General features: G+C 43.9%; 1 protein-coding gene across 1 annotated transcript in view; it reads left to right on the top strand.

Annotated features, from left to right (window-relative positions):
* POLR3A (polymerase (RNA) III (DNA directed) polypeptide A, 155kDa) overlaps positions 1–15883 on the top strand; it is a 48735-nt gene that overhangs the window by 17115 nt on the left and 15737 nt on the right. Inside the window, exons 12-18 of the mRNA XM_011929689.1 lie at positions 990–1154; positions 4138–4310; positions 6660–6771; positions 7859–7977; positions 8841–8978; positions 11114–11284; positions 13611–13724. Of these exons, the coding sequence (XP_011785079.1) occupies positions 990–1154; positions 4138–4310; positions 6660–6771; positions 7859–7977; positions 8841–8978; positions 11114–11284; positions 13611–13724 (992 nt within the window). The remainder of the gene's footprint in view (positions 1–989; positions 1155–4137; positions 4311–6659; positions 6772–7858; positions 7978–8840; positions 8979–11113; positions 11285–13610; positions 13725–15883) is intronic.

Raw genomic sequence — 15883 nt, 5'->3', positions numbered from 1 at the left:
TTTTTTAAGACGAACAGGTTCTCCATACTTTGTCCAGGTTGGTCTCGAACTCCTAGGCTCAAGCAATCCTCCCACCTCAGCCCCCCAAAGTGCTGGGATTACAGGTGTGAGCCACCACACCCAGCCAGGGAAAGAATTTACATGCAGGTCATCTGAGTCCATCTAAACCAGTTCAACCCAAAGTGTAGTCCACAGAGCACTGCTGTTTAGCCAGCATCCATTGAGTTACTTTTCTGATGTGAGCGCGTTGGCTCACCCAGACCACTACCAAGCAGCTCCCCAGCAGCCTAGTTTGAGTAGCACTGATTTAGAATGGGCTTTGCTAGCGAGACCTCGGGACTAGAAGTGGAACTCCAGGACTCTGTACTAAAGAACTGAGTTGCAGAGTTCTTCTGAAGGTCAGGATTTCTGCTGTCTTCTAATGAAGAGCAAATGTTTTGAAGGGCACTGATACTCCTCAGGCTTATTTCTTTGGAAATATGCTGTCTGATCTTTAAAATACTTCAGCTTCTTGTTTTAGACTATGTTTTGTTTCTTTTTGGATATGAATTTCATTTTGTTGTTGTATAGGCTGTACGTGATGGTACCTTTGTTCATTTTTAATATATGAGTAACAAATTGTGTACAGTTTATAGAGCACTTCACTGTATGTTGTCTCCTCTGATGCTCAAAATATCCCATAACATAAAGATAACAAGTGCCTGATACTGTTACCCACAGTTCACAGATGAGGAGAGTGAGGGTCAACTGGTATATTTCAGGGTTAGGACTACACGATAACTGGAGTTTTTATATTTTTCAAAAATTCCCAGGTTTTCCTTTAACTGCCGCCCCCCTCCAAAAAAAAAAAAAACTTTGAGGAGAATTTCTATTTGTTTTGCTTTAACTGTCAGTATGGGAATATATTTTCTCAATTGTCCCAAATTCATTTTGGAATTAAAGCAAAGTAATAAATAATTGTTTGTCTAAATATATAATCATTCTTCCAGATGTTACAATTCAGAACAGTGAGTTGATGAGTGGCAGCATGGACAAAGGAACCCTAGGGTCAGGATCCAAGAACAATATTTTTTACATTTTGCTGCGAGACTGGGGACAGAATGAAGCTGCAGATGCCATGTCACGGCTCGCCAGGCTGGCTCCTGTCTACCTGTGTGAGTATCTCAGCATCCTCCTTTTAGTTAAAGCTGTAGTTGTTAGAGTCTTAAGGGTTTATGTTATTTTGTTCTTTTATTACCATTTCATCCCCACCACACATATACACACAGAAGAAGATACTTGTTCCAGGCTAAATCATGTGTGCTGTTATTAATGAAATTAACTCTACTGAATAGTTTCACAACAGATTGGAATTTGCTTTTCAGTTCTCTTCTCAAAACCAGCAATAGCTCCCTACCATCTTCCAGACAGGGTTAGATTATAAAACATCCTTAATGGGCTGCTTCCAAGGTACCTGTGGAAGCACTAGAACACTTGGGGCTGCCCATGATTCAGTTCTCCAGAATTACTCAGCGTTTGCCCACTATGCTTTCACTGTTCTATTTTTTTTGTTTGTTTGCTCATGCTTTGAGTGTGCCATGTGTCAAGTGATGTTTGCATGCCCCAGAAATCTGCATTCCACTCTTATACTTGCCTGGGTATACAATTTTAGATTGAAAATTATTTTCCCTCAGAATTTTGAAGGTACTGCTCTACTTTCTTCTTGTTTTCAGAGTTGTTGTTAACGGGTATTGTCATTTTTATTCTCCAGTTTTTGTATTTGATTTTTTTTTTTTTTTTTTAAGATAGGGTCTTGCTCTGTCACTCAGGCTGGAGTGCAGTAGTGTGATCTTGGCTCACTGCAGCCTCTGGCGCAGCTGGAACTACAGGCACGTGCCACCATGCCCAACTAAGTTTTGTAGAAACGAAGTCTCACTATGTTGCCCAGGCTGGTCTTGAACTCCTGGGCTCAAGTGATCCACCTGCCTCCGCCTCCCAAAGTACTAGGCTTACAGGCAGGAGCCACCACGCCTGGCCCTTGAATTGTTTTTTTCATTCTAGAAACTTTCAGAATCCTCTCTGTTCTCACTCTGAAAGTTCACAACAATATACCTTTGGTGTGGGTCTTTTTTCATTCATTGTGCTAAGCACCCAGTAATCTCTTTTAATCTGCAACTGTGTGTCCTTCCATTCTGGAAATTTTCTTATGTTATTTATTCAATAATTTTCTCTCTTTTACTTTCTCTGTTCTTTCTTTTCAGAACTTCTGTTAATTACATATTAGAACTCCTAGATTAATTATCTAATTATCTTCTGTTTGCCATTTCTTTATTCTAGATTCACTTTATCTTTTAATACTTCTATTGATTTTTAAAATTTTATCACTATTATGTATTTAATTTCCAATATTATTTTTCAATATTCCTCTTCACAGGCAGTGTTTTGTTTTGTTTTGTTTTGTTTTGTTTTTTGAGATGGAGTCTTGCTCGGTCACCAGGCTGGAGTGCTGTGATGCGATCTCGGCTCACTGCAACCTCCGCCTCTCGGGTTCAAGTGATTCTCCTGCCTCAGCCTCCCGAGTACCTGGGACTACAGGTGCCTGCCACCACATCCGGCTAATTTTTGTGTTTTTAGTAGAGACGGGGTTTCACCATGTTGGCCAGGCTGGTCTCGAACTCCTGACCTCAAGTGATCCACCCACCTTAGCCTCCCAGAGTGCTAGGATTACAGGCATGAGCCGCTGCACCCGGCCTGTTTTGTTTTGAAAGCTTTCTTGTTTTGATCCCTGAATGTATCTTCTCTGATCACTCTGAGATAATAATCATAGTTTTATTATATTTGCTTCCTGAATTTTCTGTGTCCTTTTAGTTTCTTTTTCCTGTGCATTTGTGTCTTTTGTCTTCCATGTTAAAATCTTTCCTCAAATATCTGGTGGTCCTTCAGGAGTAAGGACTGAAACATTGATTGGAAATGGAGCTGACTGGTTGATGGTCCTCTCAGTTTTTTTATTGAGGAAAAAAGTCTTTTATTGAGGGGCTACCAAATATCCTTATTCATAATACTTTTCTCTAGGGAAGCTTGATTTCCCAGAGGTGTCTTTTGCAGTCTCCATCTCCTAACTTAGGGTAGAGACCTGGCTACTGGGATTCCGGGAGCTGACAGGGAATCAGGCTTAGTGTTCTCCAGCATGGAATACACCGACTTTCCCTCAGTGTTTTTGTTTACAGTTATTTCATCTGCCTGGTATCCCCAGACCCAGAGCCTCTCTGATTCCATTTCACTGGGAATGAACTCCCATCTCCTACAGGACTAAGGGCCTGGAGCCTTCTTTATACAGACTTTCCACTAGGTTTCCTTGTTCCCAGCACATTCATCATCTCCAGCATTTGCAGAACCTAATGATCTCATTTCTGAGCCTTTCCAGGCCCATTAATCCTCTCGTCTACAGGTACTTGTTGGTCATACCTTCCTATCCTGCTAAGCCAGAAGCCGTCATTCACTCACTTTATTTCTACATGCAGTATATCGTGGCTAGGATCACTGGTGGCACCTAGTTCCATCAAAGGTGTAGAATACTTTGTGTGTGTGTATGTGTGCGACTCAGGGTCTTGCTCTGTTGCCCAGGCTGGAGCACAGTGATGGGATTATGGCTCATTGCAACCTCCACCTCCCGAGTAGCTGGGACTACTGGCATGTGCCACCATCCATACCCAGCTAATTTTTTAAGATTTTTGTAGAGATGAAGCTGATCGCAAACATCTGGGCTCAAGCGAGCCTCCTGCCTCAGCCCCCGAAAGTGCTGGGATTACAGGCCTGAGCCACTGCACCCAGCCCTCAGGCCACCCTTTAGTGTTTAATGTCACTCTGCTTTGGATAATAGTTGGAAACAGTATTGTGTTTCCCCACCAGTTCGTAAGGTCTCAGAGAGAAGTCAGTTGAGTCTTAGTCATTTGTGTAACTCCCTAATGACTGAGAAAGAAAGCCATTATTTAACTGAATTGTGATGAATTCTGTGAAGATATAAACTTTTTTATACTTTAAACTATACATACATAGTTTATATATAGTACAAACTATATCTAGCAGGCATAAACTATATTTAGTGGGTTTACAGAGTCTCATTTATGGCCCTTTCTTCCTGCTCTACCAACTCTACAGCTAACCGTGGTTTCTCAATTGGGATCGGTGATGTCACACCTGGCCAAGGACTGCTAAAGGCCAAGTATGAGTTGCTGAATGCCGGCTACAAGAAATGTGATGAGTACATCGAAGCCCTGAACACAGGCAAGCTGCAGCAGCAGCCTGGCTGCACTGCTGAAGAGACCCTGGAGGTGAGCCTGGCCCTTTGGTTCAGGGTCGCCCCTTTCTGTGCACAGTGGCTAAGGTGGTGCCCTCTGGGGTTGGGCTGAGCCATGAAGAGAGGTTGCAAAGGAGTGGGCAAGTCAAGGTAGTGGCGTCTGCCCTGTTGGGGCCCTGGGCTCACTGTGTGTATCCTCATTTGTTTCCTGAGGGTAGGGCCTTTCATCAGATCCTCATGTGACCCTCCTAGCTTTCACATCCAGGTGGTGAAAACATAGCTATCTGTTCATTCAGCCACATGGGGTTGCTCTTGTTCTGGTGGCACACTCAGGTCCCTTCTCTAACTGGTACTTGAGTACTCTTGCCTTTTCTATTTTCAACATCCTTCAAGTAGAAACTGAGACCACAGCTCTTTGGTTTTTGGGGGTTCGGTTTGTTTTTGTTTTTGTTTGAGACTGAGTCTCGTTCTTCATAGTTTATGAAGCACTCTAGTATGATCTTGGCTCACTGCAACGTCTGACTCCCTGGTTCAAGCGATTCTCCTGCCTCACCCTCCCGAGTAGCTGGGATTACAGGCACATGCCACCACGACCAGCTAATTTTTGTATTTTTAGTAGAGACGGGGTTTCACCATGTTGGCCAGGCTATTCTCGAACTCCTGACCTCAAGTGATCCGCCCACTTCAGCCTCCCAAAGTACTGTGATTACAGGTATGAGACACCACACCCAGCCAGTTTTTTTCTTGTTGTTGTTTTGTTTTAAGATGGAGTCTCACTCTGTCACCCAGGTGGAGTGCAGTGGTTCAATCTCAGCTCACTGCAACCTCTACCTCCTGGGTGCAAGCAATTATCCCTGCCTCAACATCCTGAGTAGCTGGGATTACAAGCACCCACCACCACGCTCAGCTAATTTTTTTTTGTATTTTTAGTAGGGACGGGGTTTTGCCATGTTGGCCTGGTCTCGAACTCCTGACCTCAGGTGATCCACCCACCTCGGCCTCCCAAAGTGCTGGAATTACAGACATGAGCCACCATGCCCAGCCTCACCACAGCTCTTTGAATGTATGGTCTTTGAAAGAGACTTGGATGCAGAAGAGGGAGAATTCATATCTAATAGTCACATCCCCAGCCTGCTGCCCCTCATTTGAAACTATTTTAGCTAAGATCTCAACCAGCATGGGTGAGAATCAGAATCACCACCAGCCTGTGAGAACCTGAAACTCCCTGGAGCACCCAGGTCAGCAGTCTGAGTGCACCAGGCTTTCGCCTGGCCATCTTCTGCCTCACCGATAACCTGTGGCACTGAGCTTTGATTCACCTGAGTGTGGAAGAAAGGCTCTTTAAGCATTGGGAAGTTTTCTGGTGAAATACATTTTCTAAAGCAGGGAGAAACCAGAATTGTGTGAGGTATTTACCATTAGCTCATTCTTAATCTTACTTTCACTGAGTCTTAAAGAGAGAGAAAAGGATACCCCTCGGTGGTACTTCCTAGAAAATTACTTTTGAGGCCTCGGCAGCAGCAGTTTTTCTTGGAACCAGACTCTTAACTGATTCAGCATCCTAGTTTGTAAGTTGAGGAGTAACTGTGTGGATGAGCTCATGAGCCGGAATATTCTTGTGAAGTCACCTCATCACATGCCTAGCTTGTGGACATTCAGATGTGTGCCTGGCAAGGATAAGTAGACAAATTTACAAACAGTGCAAGCAATTCTCTTTTACATACCACATATTATCTTATACGTTTGTATGGGGTGCACGTGTGTGTCCACACAGCTATTTATATACAGATATTTTGTTGGATAGTATACACAAAGCCATACATTCTACCTTATGGGCCACTTAAAGGAGTTTTCAAGTTTTTATTACTGTCAATTTTAGGCCAGGCTTGGTGGCTTATGCCTAAAATCAAGGCAGGAAGATCCCTTGAGGCCAGGAGTCCAAGACGAACCTGGGCAGCATAGCAAGACCCCATCTCTACAAAAAAAATCTAAAAATTAGCCAGGCCTGGTAGGGACATACACCTGTAGTTCTAGCCACTCAGGGGTCTGGGTCAGGAGGCTCTCTTGAACCTGGGAGTTTGAGGCTGCAGTGAGCTGTGATTATGCCATTGTACACCAGCCTCAGCAACAAGATCCTGTCTCTAACAAAAACAAAAAAAAGGAAAACTTTTTGCCTTATACACCGATTTTAGAACCTTGTAGAAGATGCACATGTTCGTATAGCCAGAGCATTTTGCTCCTCTAAGGTTCTGAAACATTTATTGGTCGGAAATCGGGCATCTTGCCTCGGTATTTTCAAATTTCTTTAAATGTTAGATTGAACATTTGTAATCCACAGAGGCAATGAGGACAACCCACCAAGGATCTCCTTTTCTCCCACTAGGCACTGATCCTGAAGGAGCTGTCTGTGATCCGTGACCACGCCGGCAGCGCTTGCCTCCGGGAGCTGGACAAGAGCAACAGCCCCCTCACCATGGCTCTGTGTGGCTCCAAAGGTGCGCATGTCCCTCTCTCACCTGCTGGCAGTGTGTTCTCCGTACAGGCTGTTTGGCTCCAGAAAATGTGATAGTCACAACTCCAAACAGGCATTTCATTTATTTAAGGGGATCTTTTTAAATCAGACTTAATTATTTGCATTTTGGGAAATTTAACTGCTTTGGAGGAACTTGTTGGTAATGTGTGTAGATTCTGAGTTTGAGGGTGCTTTGAGCAAACGTGGTCTTTAAAAAAAGATGAGGCCACATGCAGTGGCTCATGCCTATAATCCCAGCACTTTGGGAGGCCGAGGCCGATGGATTGCTTGAGCCCAGGAGTTCGAGATCAGCCTGGGCAATATGCTGAAACCGCGTCTCTATGAAAAAATACAAAAAACAAATTAGCTGGGCATGGTGACTTGTGCCTGTTGTCCCAGCTACTCAGGAGGCTAAGGTGGGAGTATCACTTGAGCCCGGCAAGTCAGGCAGGTTGAAGAAGAAAGAAAGCCAGGGATTTTTTAATGTACTTAATGATGTGGCAGAATTCTTTAATTTTGTAGATACCGAGGCCCTCAAAGCATTTGGTTTTATGATAATACATTCAGTTCAACCCCTCTGTGCTTCTATTTCTGTACACTTTTTTTTTAACAGGATAAAGTCCAGTCTCTTTAACTTTGCTGCCTTTCACCCCATTGCTCTCCTGCTTCCTGCCCTCAGGACATAGCCCACACTTTCCCATTTCTCTGTCCTTGCTTCCCACTTTCCCACCCACTTGGGAATTCCTCCCCCTCTCCCTTTATGTCCTAATCATAATGTCCTCCAGGAGTCCAACCTGGACTTGCTGAAGCGTCCTTGAAGACTCACCTGTCACTTCCCCAGCCTTTCCTCCAACCCACGTATGCTCCTGGCTCCTCTCGCCTTCATTCCGCCTTTCTTGGGTTCCTGACAGCTCCTTGTTGTCTTGATTGTATTTCTGTCTTCTGCTTTTCCAAGACCATGACCTTGTTGAGCATAAGGGCCTATTCCTGTTTTACCCTTCCGATCTGCATGCACTTCAGTTAGTGTTATTTTGGTAAATGAATGTTACATTTCTGGCCCATGTCCCCAGGTTCCTTCATTAACATATCACAGATGATTGCCTGTGTGGGACAGCAGGCCATCAGTGGCTCTCGAGTGCCAGACGGCTTTGAAAACAGATCCTTGCCTCACTTTGAAAAACACTCAAAGGTAAGCAGTAGCAGATCAGGTAGAACTGTGAAGACCTCTTCATGTACGCTTCCCTCCAAGGAACACAGACCAAGTCAGATCAAAGACTATTGGCCAATTTCATGTGGAGTTTTATATATGTATTTTTTTTTTTTTTGCCATTTTATTAAGATACACTTCTGGCCGGGCACAGTATCTCGTGCCTGAAATCCTAGCATTTTGGGAGGCCAAGGCGAGAGGATTGCTTGAGGCCTGGAGTTCATCTGGCCAACATAGCAAGACCCCATCTCTACAAATAAATAAATATATATATACTTCATGTGTAATTATTACAATTATGCTTCATATGTAATTTACCCATGTAAGGCATACAGTTCAGTGATTGTTAATATATTCACAGAGCTGTGCAGCCATCACTATAATCTACTTTTAGAACATTTTCAGTGCCCAGAATGAAACCCTGTAGATATTAACAATGCATGGCTATGTTTTGGAGGTGGGCAGATCTGGCCCACAGGAAGGATGTATTGAAGGTGTCATTTCCCAGGTAATGGGCAGGCAGCCTCCATCCACAGGGTGTCCTCTGAGGTCCTTGACTGCTTGCCTACTTTAAGGAGAACAGCCAGATCTTAGGTTTCCCTCTCCTGTGCCACTTGCCTGCCACTGGCACCAGCACCAGCCCGGGCTGGGCCCTCATTCTCCTTGTCCCTGGTATAAAGTATTTCTCCATCAGGAAAGGGCATAGAAAGCCTGCCATTTTGTGAGAATATACTGGCCAGGTATTTATAGTCTCAAGGTGGGGCATTTTCTGATTTGAGTGGATTTCAGAATCGTGGGCCTTGAACTTTTTTTGTTTGATTTTTCTTTTCTCTACCTCTCTTTAGCTCCCAGCTGCCAAAGGCTTTGTGGCTAATAGCTTTTATTCTGGTTTGACACCAACTGAGTTTTTCTTCCACACAATGGCCGGCCGGGAAGGTCTAGTCGACACGGCTGTAAAGACAGCTGAAACTGGATACATGCAGGTAACCTGAAGAAATGTAGGCCATTAGCAACAGAGCAGGGCAGGGCTCTGTGGGTTTTGACTATTGAGTGTTTGCATGTTTTGCACATGAGCTGTAAGGTATATAGTCTTGGGTTAAATTTAAAAGGAAAAAATTAGAAAGGTAGGGCCGGGCGCGGTGGCTCAAGCCTGTAATCCCAGCACTTTGGGAGGCCGAGGTGGGTGGATCACAAGGTCAGGAGATCGAGACCATCCTGGCTAACACGGTGAGACCCCGTCTCTACTAAAAATGTAAAAAAATTAGCCGGGCGTGGTGGCGGGCGCTTGTAGTCCCAGCTACTCGGGAGGCTGAGGCAGGAGAATGGCGTGAACCCAGGAGGTGGAGTTTGCAGTGAGCCGAGATCGCGCCACTGGCCACTGCACTCCAGCCTGGGCAACACAGTGAGACTCTGCCTCAAAAAAAAAAAAAAAAAAAAAAAAAAAAAAAAAGAAAGGTAGATGCCCTGGAAATGAACAACCAAAAAAATGTAGCATGTTCCAAATCATCTTATGATGATCAAGACCAGGCCAGAGCCACGCATAGCAAAGCGCTGTTAGAGGAGAACATGACTGGAAGTACATTGTGGGATATGTCATTCAACCTCACTAAGCCTTGCTTTACTAACACGTGACAATGTAGGTTATTGCAAGGCCTCTGCCTCTCTCTTTGCAACTATTTATGTAACTCATTATTAATATCATTCTAATTAACTCTAATGACCTATTCCAGTGCTTGCTGCAGGGCTTGGATGCTTAGAAGGAAAGCGTTTCCCCAGAGAGTGTATAGCTCTGAGATAATAGACTCTGGGGCACAGGGCTAAACTAGAGGCTTCTCAGCGTTTGTGCTTCTCAAAGTTTGTCACAAAAGTACCCCTAATGACTGAGGAGTGAAAAATACATCTTCTTAATGTTCTTCCATAAGACCACAGGCAAAAGATGTCTTTTCAGTCCCTGTACTCCCTACTCAACAATTTGTTCATTTTTTAAAATAATGTTTTTAACTACTTAAAACACCAGATAAAGTCAATGCTACAAGTTGCTGGGCCATGAACTTGCTGTAGCTTTATGTCTTCTCTCTCGCTACTGTGGAAGCATGGCCCTTTGCAAGCGGGAAAACCAGGGTAGATAAACCAGAGATGTGAATGAGTGGGCCAGAACAAACACTGTGATTAGTGTGACAGTGGACACCTCTTTCCAAATCAGTAGACGCCTATTTCCATCATCTCTCCTGTACCTCGTGTATCATTGTCTGATACTTTTAATCATCTTTTTTTGTGTGTCATCCACGGAATACAATTAATCATCTTTCGAAGGGAAATTACCCTTCAGTGTTGGAGCATGCTGCTTTTGTCAGAAACTCAACAGACTGTGAAATACTTTTACCACTCTTGCCATAATGTGTGTTTTGACTTAATTTTTTTGTCTTTACTTTTTGAATTAGAGAGTATGACTTTGCCAGAGCAGTGTGTTAACGTAAACCAAATTAGTTCTGGCATAAGGGATTTTTGTTTTGAAGTTGCCTAGAGGAAGATTCCTTTCTCTTTAATTCACTGAGCTACCATAGCATTGCTGGCTGGAGTGTTCAGCTGGTGGACGGTTCTCCCTAAGCAGATTTGAGAAGCCATTGCTGCCTGCTGGTTCTGACACAATACTGTTCCTGTTCTCTCTTCTTCCCCCTCTGTCCCAGAAGAGGGGCTGCACCTGATCCTTTGTAATTCATATTGAAGTCTGCAGGGGTCCTGGCTTAAGTTCTGTTTAGAAATGCAAAGCTATTGCATTAATTTATACCTTAGGGAGAAAGAGAAGGAAGGTAAAACAGCCTAGGAAAACAGTGTTTGCAGAGTCCTTTGTGGGTGATGGGGCTTAAGTTGCATGTGTTCTAAAATACACTAAAATGCTGGAGGTTGGAGCATATTCCAAATCCCACTGCACAGGCTAGTAAGACGTTCTTGCTCTTGTTCTTGGGGTGAGAGGACTCTTTTTAAGGGATTTCTAATAAAGTATTTTTATGTGATTAAAGTGCTTGTAACCTTGAGACTCCTGAGTTGCAAATCTTATCCTCTCCACATGTGGCTAGTCTTCCCAAAGCAGCTGAGCTTTTTCCTCCTTTTCCTTTAGCGAAGGCTTGTCAAATCTCTTGAAGATCTTTGCTCCCAGTATGATCTGACAGTCCGAAGCTCTACTGGCGATATTATCCAGTTCATTTACGGAGGAGATGGCTTAGATCCTGCAGCTATGGAGGGAAAAGATGAACCTTTGGAGTTTAAAAGGGTTCTAGACAACATCAAAGTAAGATTTAGCATTATATCTGGGGTTAGAGTGTTTTTAAGGATGTTTCTTTAGGATGGAAGTACTGTTTGGACTATCACTTGCAGTTAATAAATACTTCAGTATTTATAATCCCAAGCACTGGATTAGTATCTTTTTTCTTTGTGTTACTCTGCATAATTTTCCAATATTAAAAGGGAAGGGCCAGGTACAATGGCTTATGCCTGTGATCACAGCACTTTGGGAGGCCAAGGCAGGAGGATCACTTGAGGCTACGAGTTTAAGAGCAGCCTGGGCAGCAAAGTGAGACCCCATCTCTATAAAAAAAGAAAAAAACAATTTTTTTTTTTTTAAATTTCCAATATTTAAAGGAAAAAGGCCAGGCGCAGTGGCTTACACCTAGAATCCTAGCAATTTGGGAGGCCAGCGCAGGAGAATCACTTGAGGCAAGAAGTTTGAGATCAGCCTGGGCAGCAGAGTAAGAACTCGATCTCTAAAAAAATATTTTTTAAAGAATTAGCCAGGCCAGGCGCGGTGGCTCACGCCTGTAATCCCAGCACTTTGGGAGGCCAAGGTGGGCAGATCACGAGGTCAGGAGATCGTGACTATCCTGGCTAACACGGTGAAACCCCGTCTCTACTAAAAAAAAAATGCAAAAAAAATAGCTGGGCATGGTGGCGGATGCCTGTAGTCCCAGCTACTCGGGAGGCTGAGGCAGGAGAATGGCGTGAACCCAGGAGGCAGAGCTTGCAGTGAGCTGAGATCGAGCCACAGCACTCCAGCCTGGGCAACTGAGAGAGACTGTCTCAAAAAAAAAAAGAATTAGCCAGAGATTGGGCGGATCACAAGATCAAGAGATGGAGACCATCCTGCCAACATGGTGAAACCCCATCTCTACTAAAGATACAAAAATTAGCTGGGTGTGGTGGTACGTGCCTGTAATCCCAGCTACTCGGGAGGCTGAGGCAGGAGAATCACTTGAACCAGGGAGGTGGAGGTTGCAATGAACCAAGATCGCACCACTGCACTCCAGCCTGGCAACAGAGTGAGACTCCGTCTCAAAAAACAAAAAAAGAATTTGCCAAGGATGATGGCATGCACCTGAAGTTCCAGCTACTCAGGAGGCTAGGGCAGGTGAATCCTTAAGCCCAGGAGTTTGAGGCCACAGTGAGCTGATCTCACCACTATATTCCAGCCTGGGTGACAGAACAAGACCCTGTCTTAAAAAAAAAAAAAAGACAAAAAAAAAAGTTGTTTTCAGTTGAAAGTCTAATGTTGGTAGTAATCAAATGCCAGCAGAAGAGGACTTTGTTTGGTTTCTCTCTGTGTCAAGTAGAGCGCACTAGAGACCAGTTTTGTAAGTCATGGGTATTGAAAAGCAGGCACACTTCATATACTTTGAGAATATAACTTGGAACAACCTTTTTGGAGAGTAGTTGGACAGTATCAGTCTGAGTTTTAAATATGTGTCCCTTTTGACCCAGCAGTTTCCCTTACAGAAACTCCTTTTGTCCTCTAGAAATGGTCTAACTATGCCAAGAATGTTTTTTCCAGGCTGCTTACAGTAAAAGCAAACCATCACTAGAGGATAGTTCAAATACATGATGGTCTGTCTGTACAAAAGAATAATAATGCAGCCATTAAAACATTGAGTCAACTTGGACAAAGCAGAGGAGAGAAAAAAAGAGGAAATTCTGTCAGGGCTCACACTTATAATCCTAGTTCTTTGGGAGGCCAAGGCGGGCCGATCACTTGAGGTCAGGAGTTCGAAACCATCCTGGCCAAGATGGTGAAACCCCGTCTCTACTAAAAATACAAAAAAATTAATCGGGCATGGTGGTGCATGCCTGTAGTCCCAGCTACTCGGGAGGCTGAGGCAGGAGAATCACTTGAACCTGGGAGGCGGAGGTTGCAGTGAGCTGAGATGGCGCCACTGCACTCCAGCCTTGGCAATCCAGCAAGACTCCATCTCAAAAAAAAAAAAAGAAATTTATGAGCTTGAGAAGTGGGAGAGTATTTTCACTCTTGAAATGTTTGAGTTTTTTAAATAACAGTTTATATTTTTAGTGTAAATCTAATGGGGAGCGGGGAGGTGGCGAAAGCTGGGAAGTGATGGGACAACACCTGCTGAACAGCCCAGAAATTTTTGCATAGGATGGAGTCTCCATTGATCCAGTTTTCATCTTCACATGAAAGGTAGAGTCCACAAATTGTTTTGAAAGAAAAATCACAGGTTGCTAAAAGCTTACCTCGGGTAAGGTCATTTTATCCCTTATAAGTTCTGTCATCTACTCCTGCCCCCTCTCTGTGGCCCCTACACATAATATAATTTCTTTTAATACTTGAGGCAGTCTTCCCGTGTCCGAGTGAGCCTGCTCTCAGCAAAAACGAGCTGATCCTGACCACAGAGTCCATCATGAAGAAGAGTGAGTTCCTCTGCTGCCAGGACAGTTTTCTGCAGGTGAGCTCTGCCAGGTGCTGGCCATTGCACCCAGCCTGGCTGTTGTAAAGAACTCTGTTTGCCAAGGACTGTCAAGTGGATTTTATAAGCTGGGTTTTTGTTTTTTAAGGTAGAGTTGTTCCTTTGTTAAAAAGTTCAAGAATGAGCCAGGCGTGGTGGCTCACGCCTGTAATCCCAGCACTTTTGGAGGCCGAGTCTGGTGGATCACTTGAGGTCAGGAGTTTGAAACCAGGCCAACATGGTGAGACCCTGTCTCTACTAAAAATACAAAAATTAGCCAGGCATGGTGGCAGGCACCTGTAATCCCAGCTTGGGAGGCTGAGGCAGGAGAATCACTTGAACCTGGGAGGTGGAGGTTGCAGTACACCAGGATGGCACCACTGCACTCCAGCCTGGGCAACAGAGCAAGACTCCATCTCAAAAAAAAAAAAAAAAAATGACGGGCAGTCATTCAAAAATGGCCAAGGCAAAATCTCACCAGCCAACATGCAGAATTTATCTCTTGACTTTCTTAGTTTATGTCTTTCAGTCAAGCCATTTCCCTATTAGAAGAAAAATGTTCTTTTCCCCTTTTAGAAGAAAAATGCTGATTTTGTTTAAGCCCTGTCCCAACACCAGCCTACTACCCACTCTATCCTGTGAGCCAACTCTTCCCTCAATCATTCTGAATCCCAATAATTATTAGTAGTAGTAGTCTTGTTTTGACACCTTTTAAACTGCTCTTTCTTTTGCCATTTTATGGATCAAAACTCCATTGAATCAGCCTTTTCTGTTCTTCCAGGGTGCTATTACCTTGATACCCTCTTAAGGTTTTTTGGTTGGTTTGTTTTTTGTTTTTTTTAAATGGTTCTGACCTGCTCAGGCAGCTCCTTCATGTTTATAATCATGGTTAGGATCAAAAGCAAAGGGATACAGAAATCAGTAAATGGTTTCCTTTGTGTACTAATTGGTAATTCAAATGTAGCACAAGATCAGCAGGCCAAAGAAGAATGTATCTCTTTCAGTAGATCAAAAATAAAAACAGCAAGTGAAGCTTAAATATTTGTGTTAAGAAAGCTCCTCGCTTCTTGTGTTCATGTGTCAAGGTATGAAAGGTGAAAAAGAGACTCTTCCAGATTTTAAAATCAAGAGTGTGGCAAGGTTGGGTGCCTTTGTCTGTTTTTCTCCTCCAAAGGCTTTCTATTCCTTTTTTTTAACTAACAAATTAGAGTTGTAATTTGGTTTTTCTTCACGCTTATGTTTACGTATTTATCTGTTTGTCCTCGAAGACTTAACTGAGACAGGTTGTGAGAGCTATAACAAGGTAACGTGCTTAGCATACTGTGAACGCCAACAGAAAGGGCCCACTCCAGCAGCACCCCAGCATTTGCCAGCACCAGAAAGAGCAGGTTTCTGTCCCGGTTCTGGCAAACTGTGCTTTGCTTTGGACTGGTTCCTTTCTTGCCCTTGAAAAGCTTTAACAGGTGACCTCCTACCCGGCAGCATTTGTTTATTCAGTGAGCACTGGTTTAGCCCTCACCATATGTCACACAGTCCACAGATCCTGGGGATGCAGGGATGACTAAACATGTCCTTGCCACCGGCAGCTCACAATCTGATGAGCTCAGATTTGCCGAGAGGGTCCAAAATCCACTGGCCAGAACAGATGTGTCTGAGCCCGTGAAATGTTCTCCAGCCCTAGCCCGTATCAGAGCTGAGGTGACAGAGGTACTCCTGAATGGCACTGAGCCCTGGTCCCTGCCAGAGGCAGATGCCCGTGCTCATAGGCCTGCTGCGGAGCATGAGACGCTAACTTCTGGTTAATCGTGTGATGAATTGCCTGCCAGTAGCCATGTTGTGAGTTTGTTCCCTCTAGTATGCATGGGTTGACTCAGTGTGAATTTTTAGCAGATTGTTTCACTTTTCATTTCCAAAAAGTGAGCAGTTTTCTTTTTTTTTAATTTTTATTTATTTATTTATTTATTTTTATTTGTTTATTTTTGAGACAGTGTCTTATTCTCTTATCCAGGCTGGAGTGCAGTGGCGTGATCTCGGCTCACTGCAAGCCCTGCCTCTTGGGTTCACGCCATTCTCCTGCCTCATCCTCCTGAGTAGCTGGGACTACAGGCGCCGCCACCACGCCCAGCTAATTTTTTGTATTTTTTTTAGTAGAGAAGGGG

Source organism: Colobus angolensis, unplaced genomic scaffold (assembly GCF_000951035.1).
Source record: "Colobus angolensis palliatus isolate OR3802 unplaced genomic scaffold, Cang.pa_1.0 Scaffold12, whole genome shotgun sequence".
Taxonomy (NCBI): domain Eukaryota; kingdom Metazoa; phylum Chordata; class Mammalia; order Primates; family Cercopithecidae; genus Colobus; species Colobus angolensis.
The sequence above is the reverse complement of the archived record's forward strand: the minus strand, read 5'-3'. Positions and strand labels throughout refer to the sequence as shown.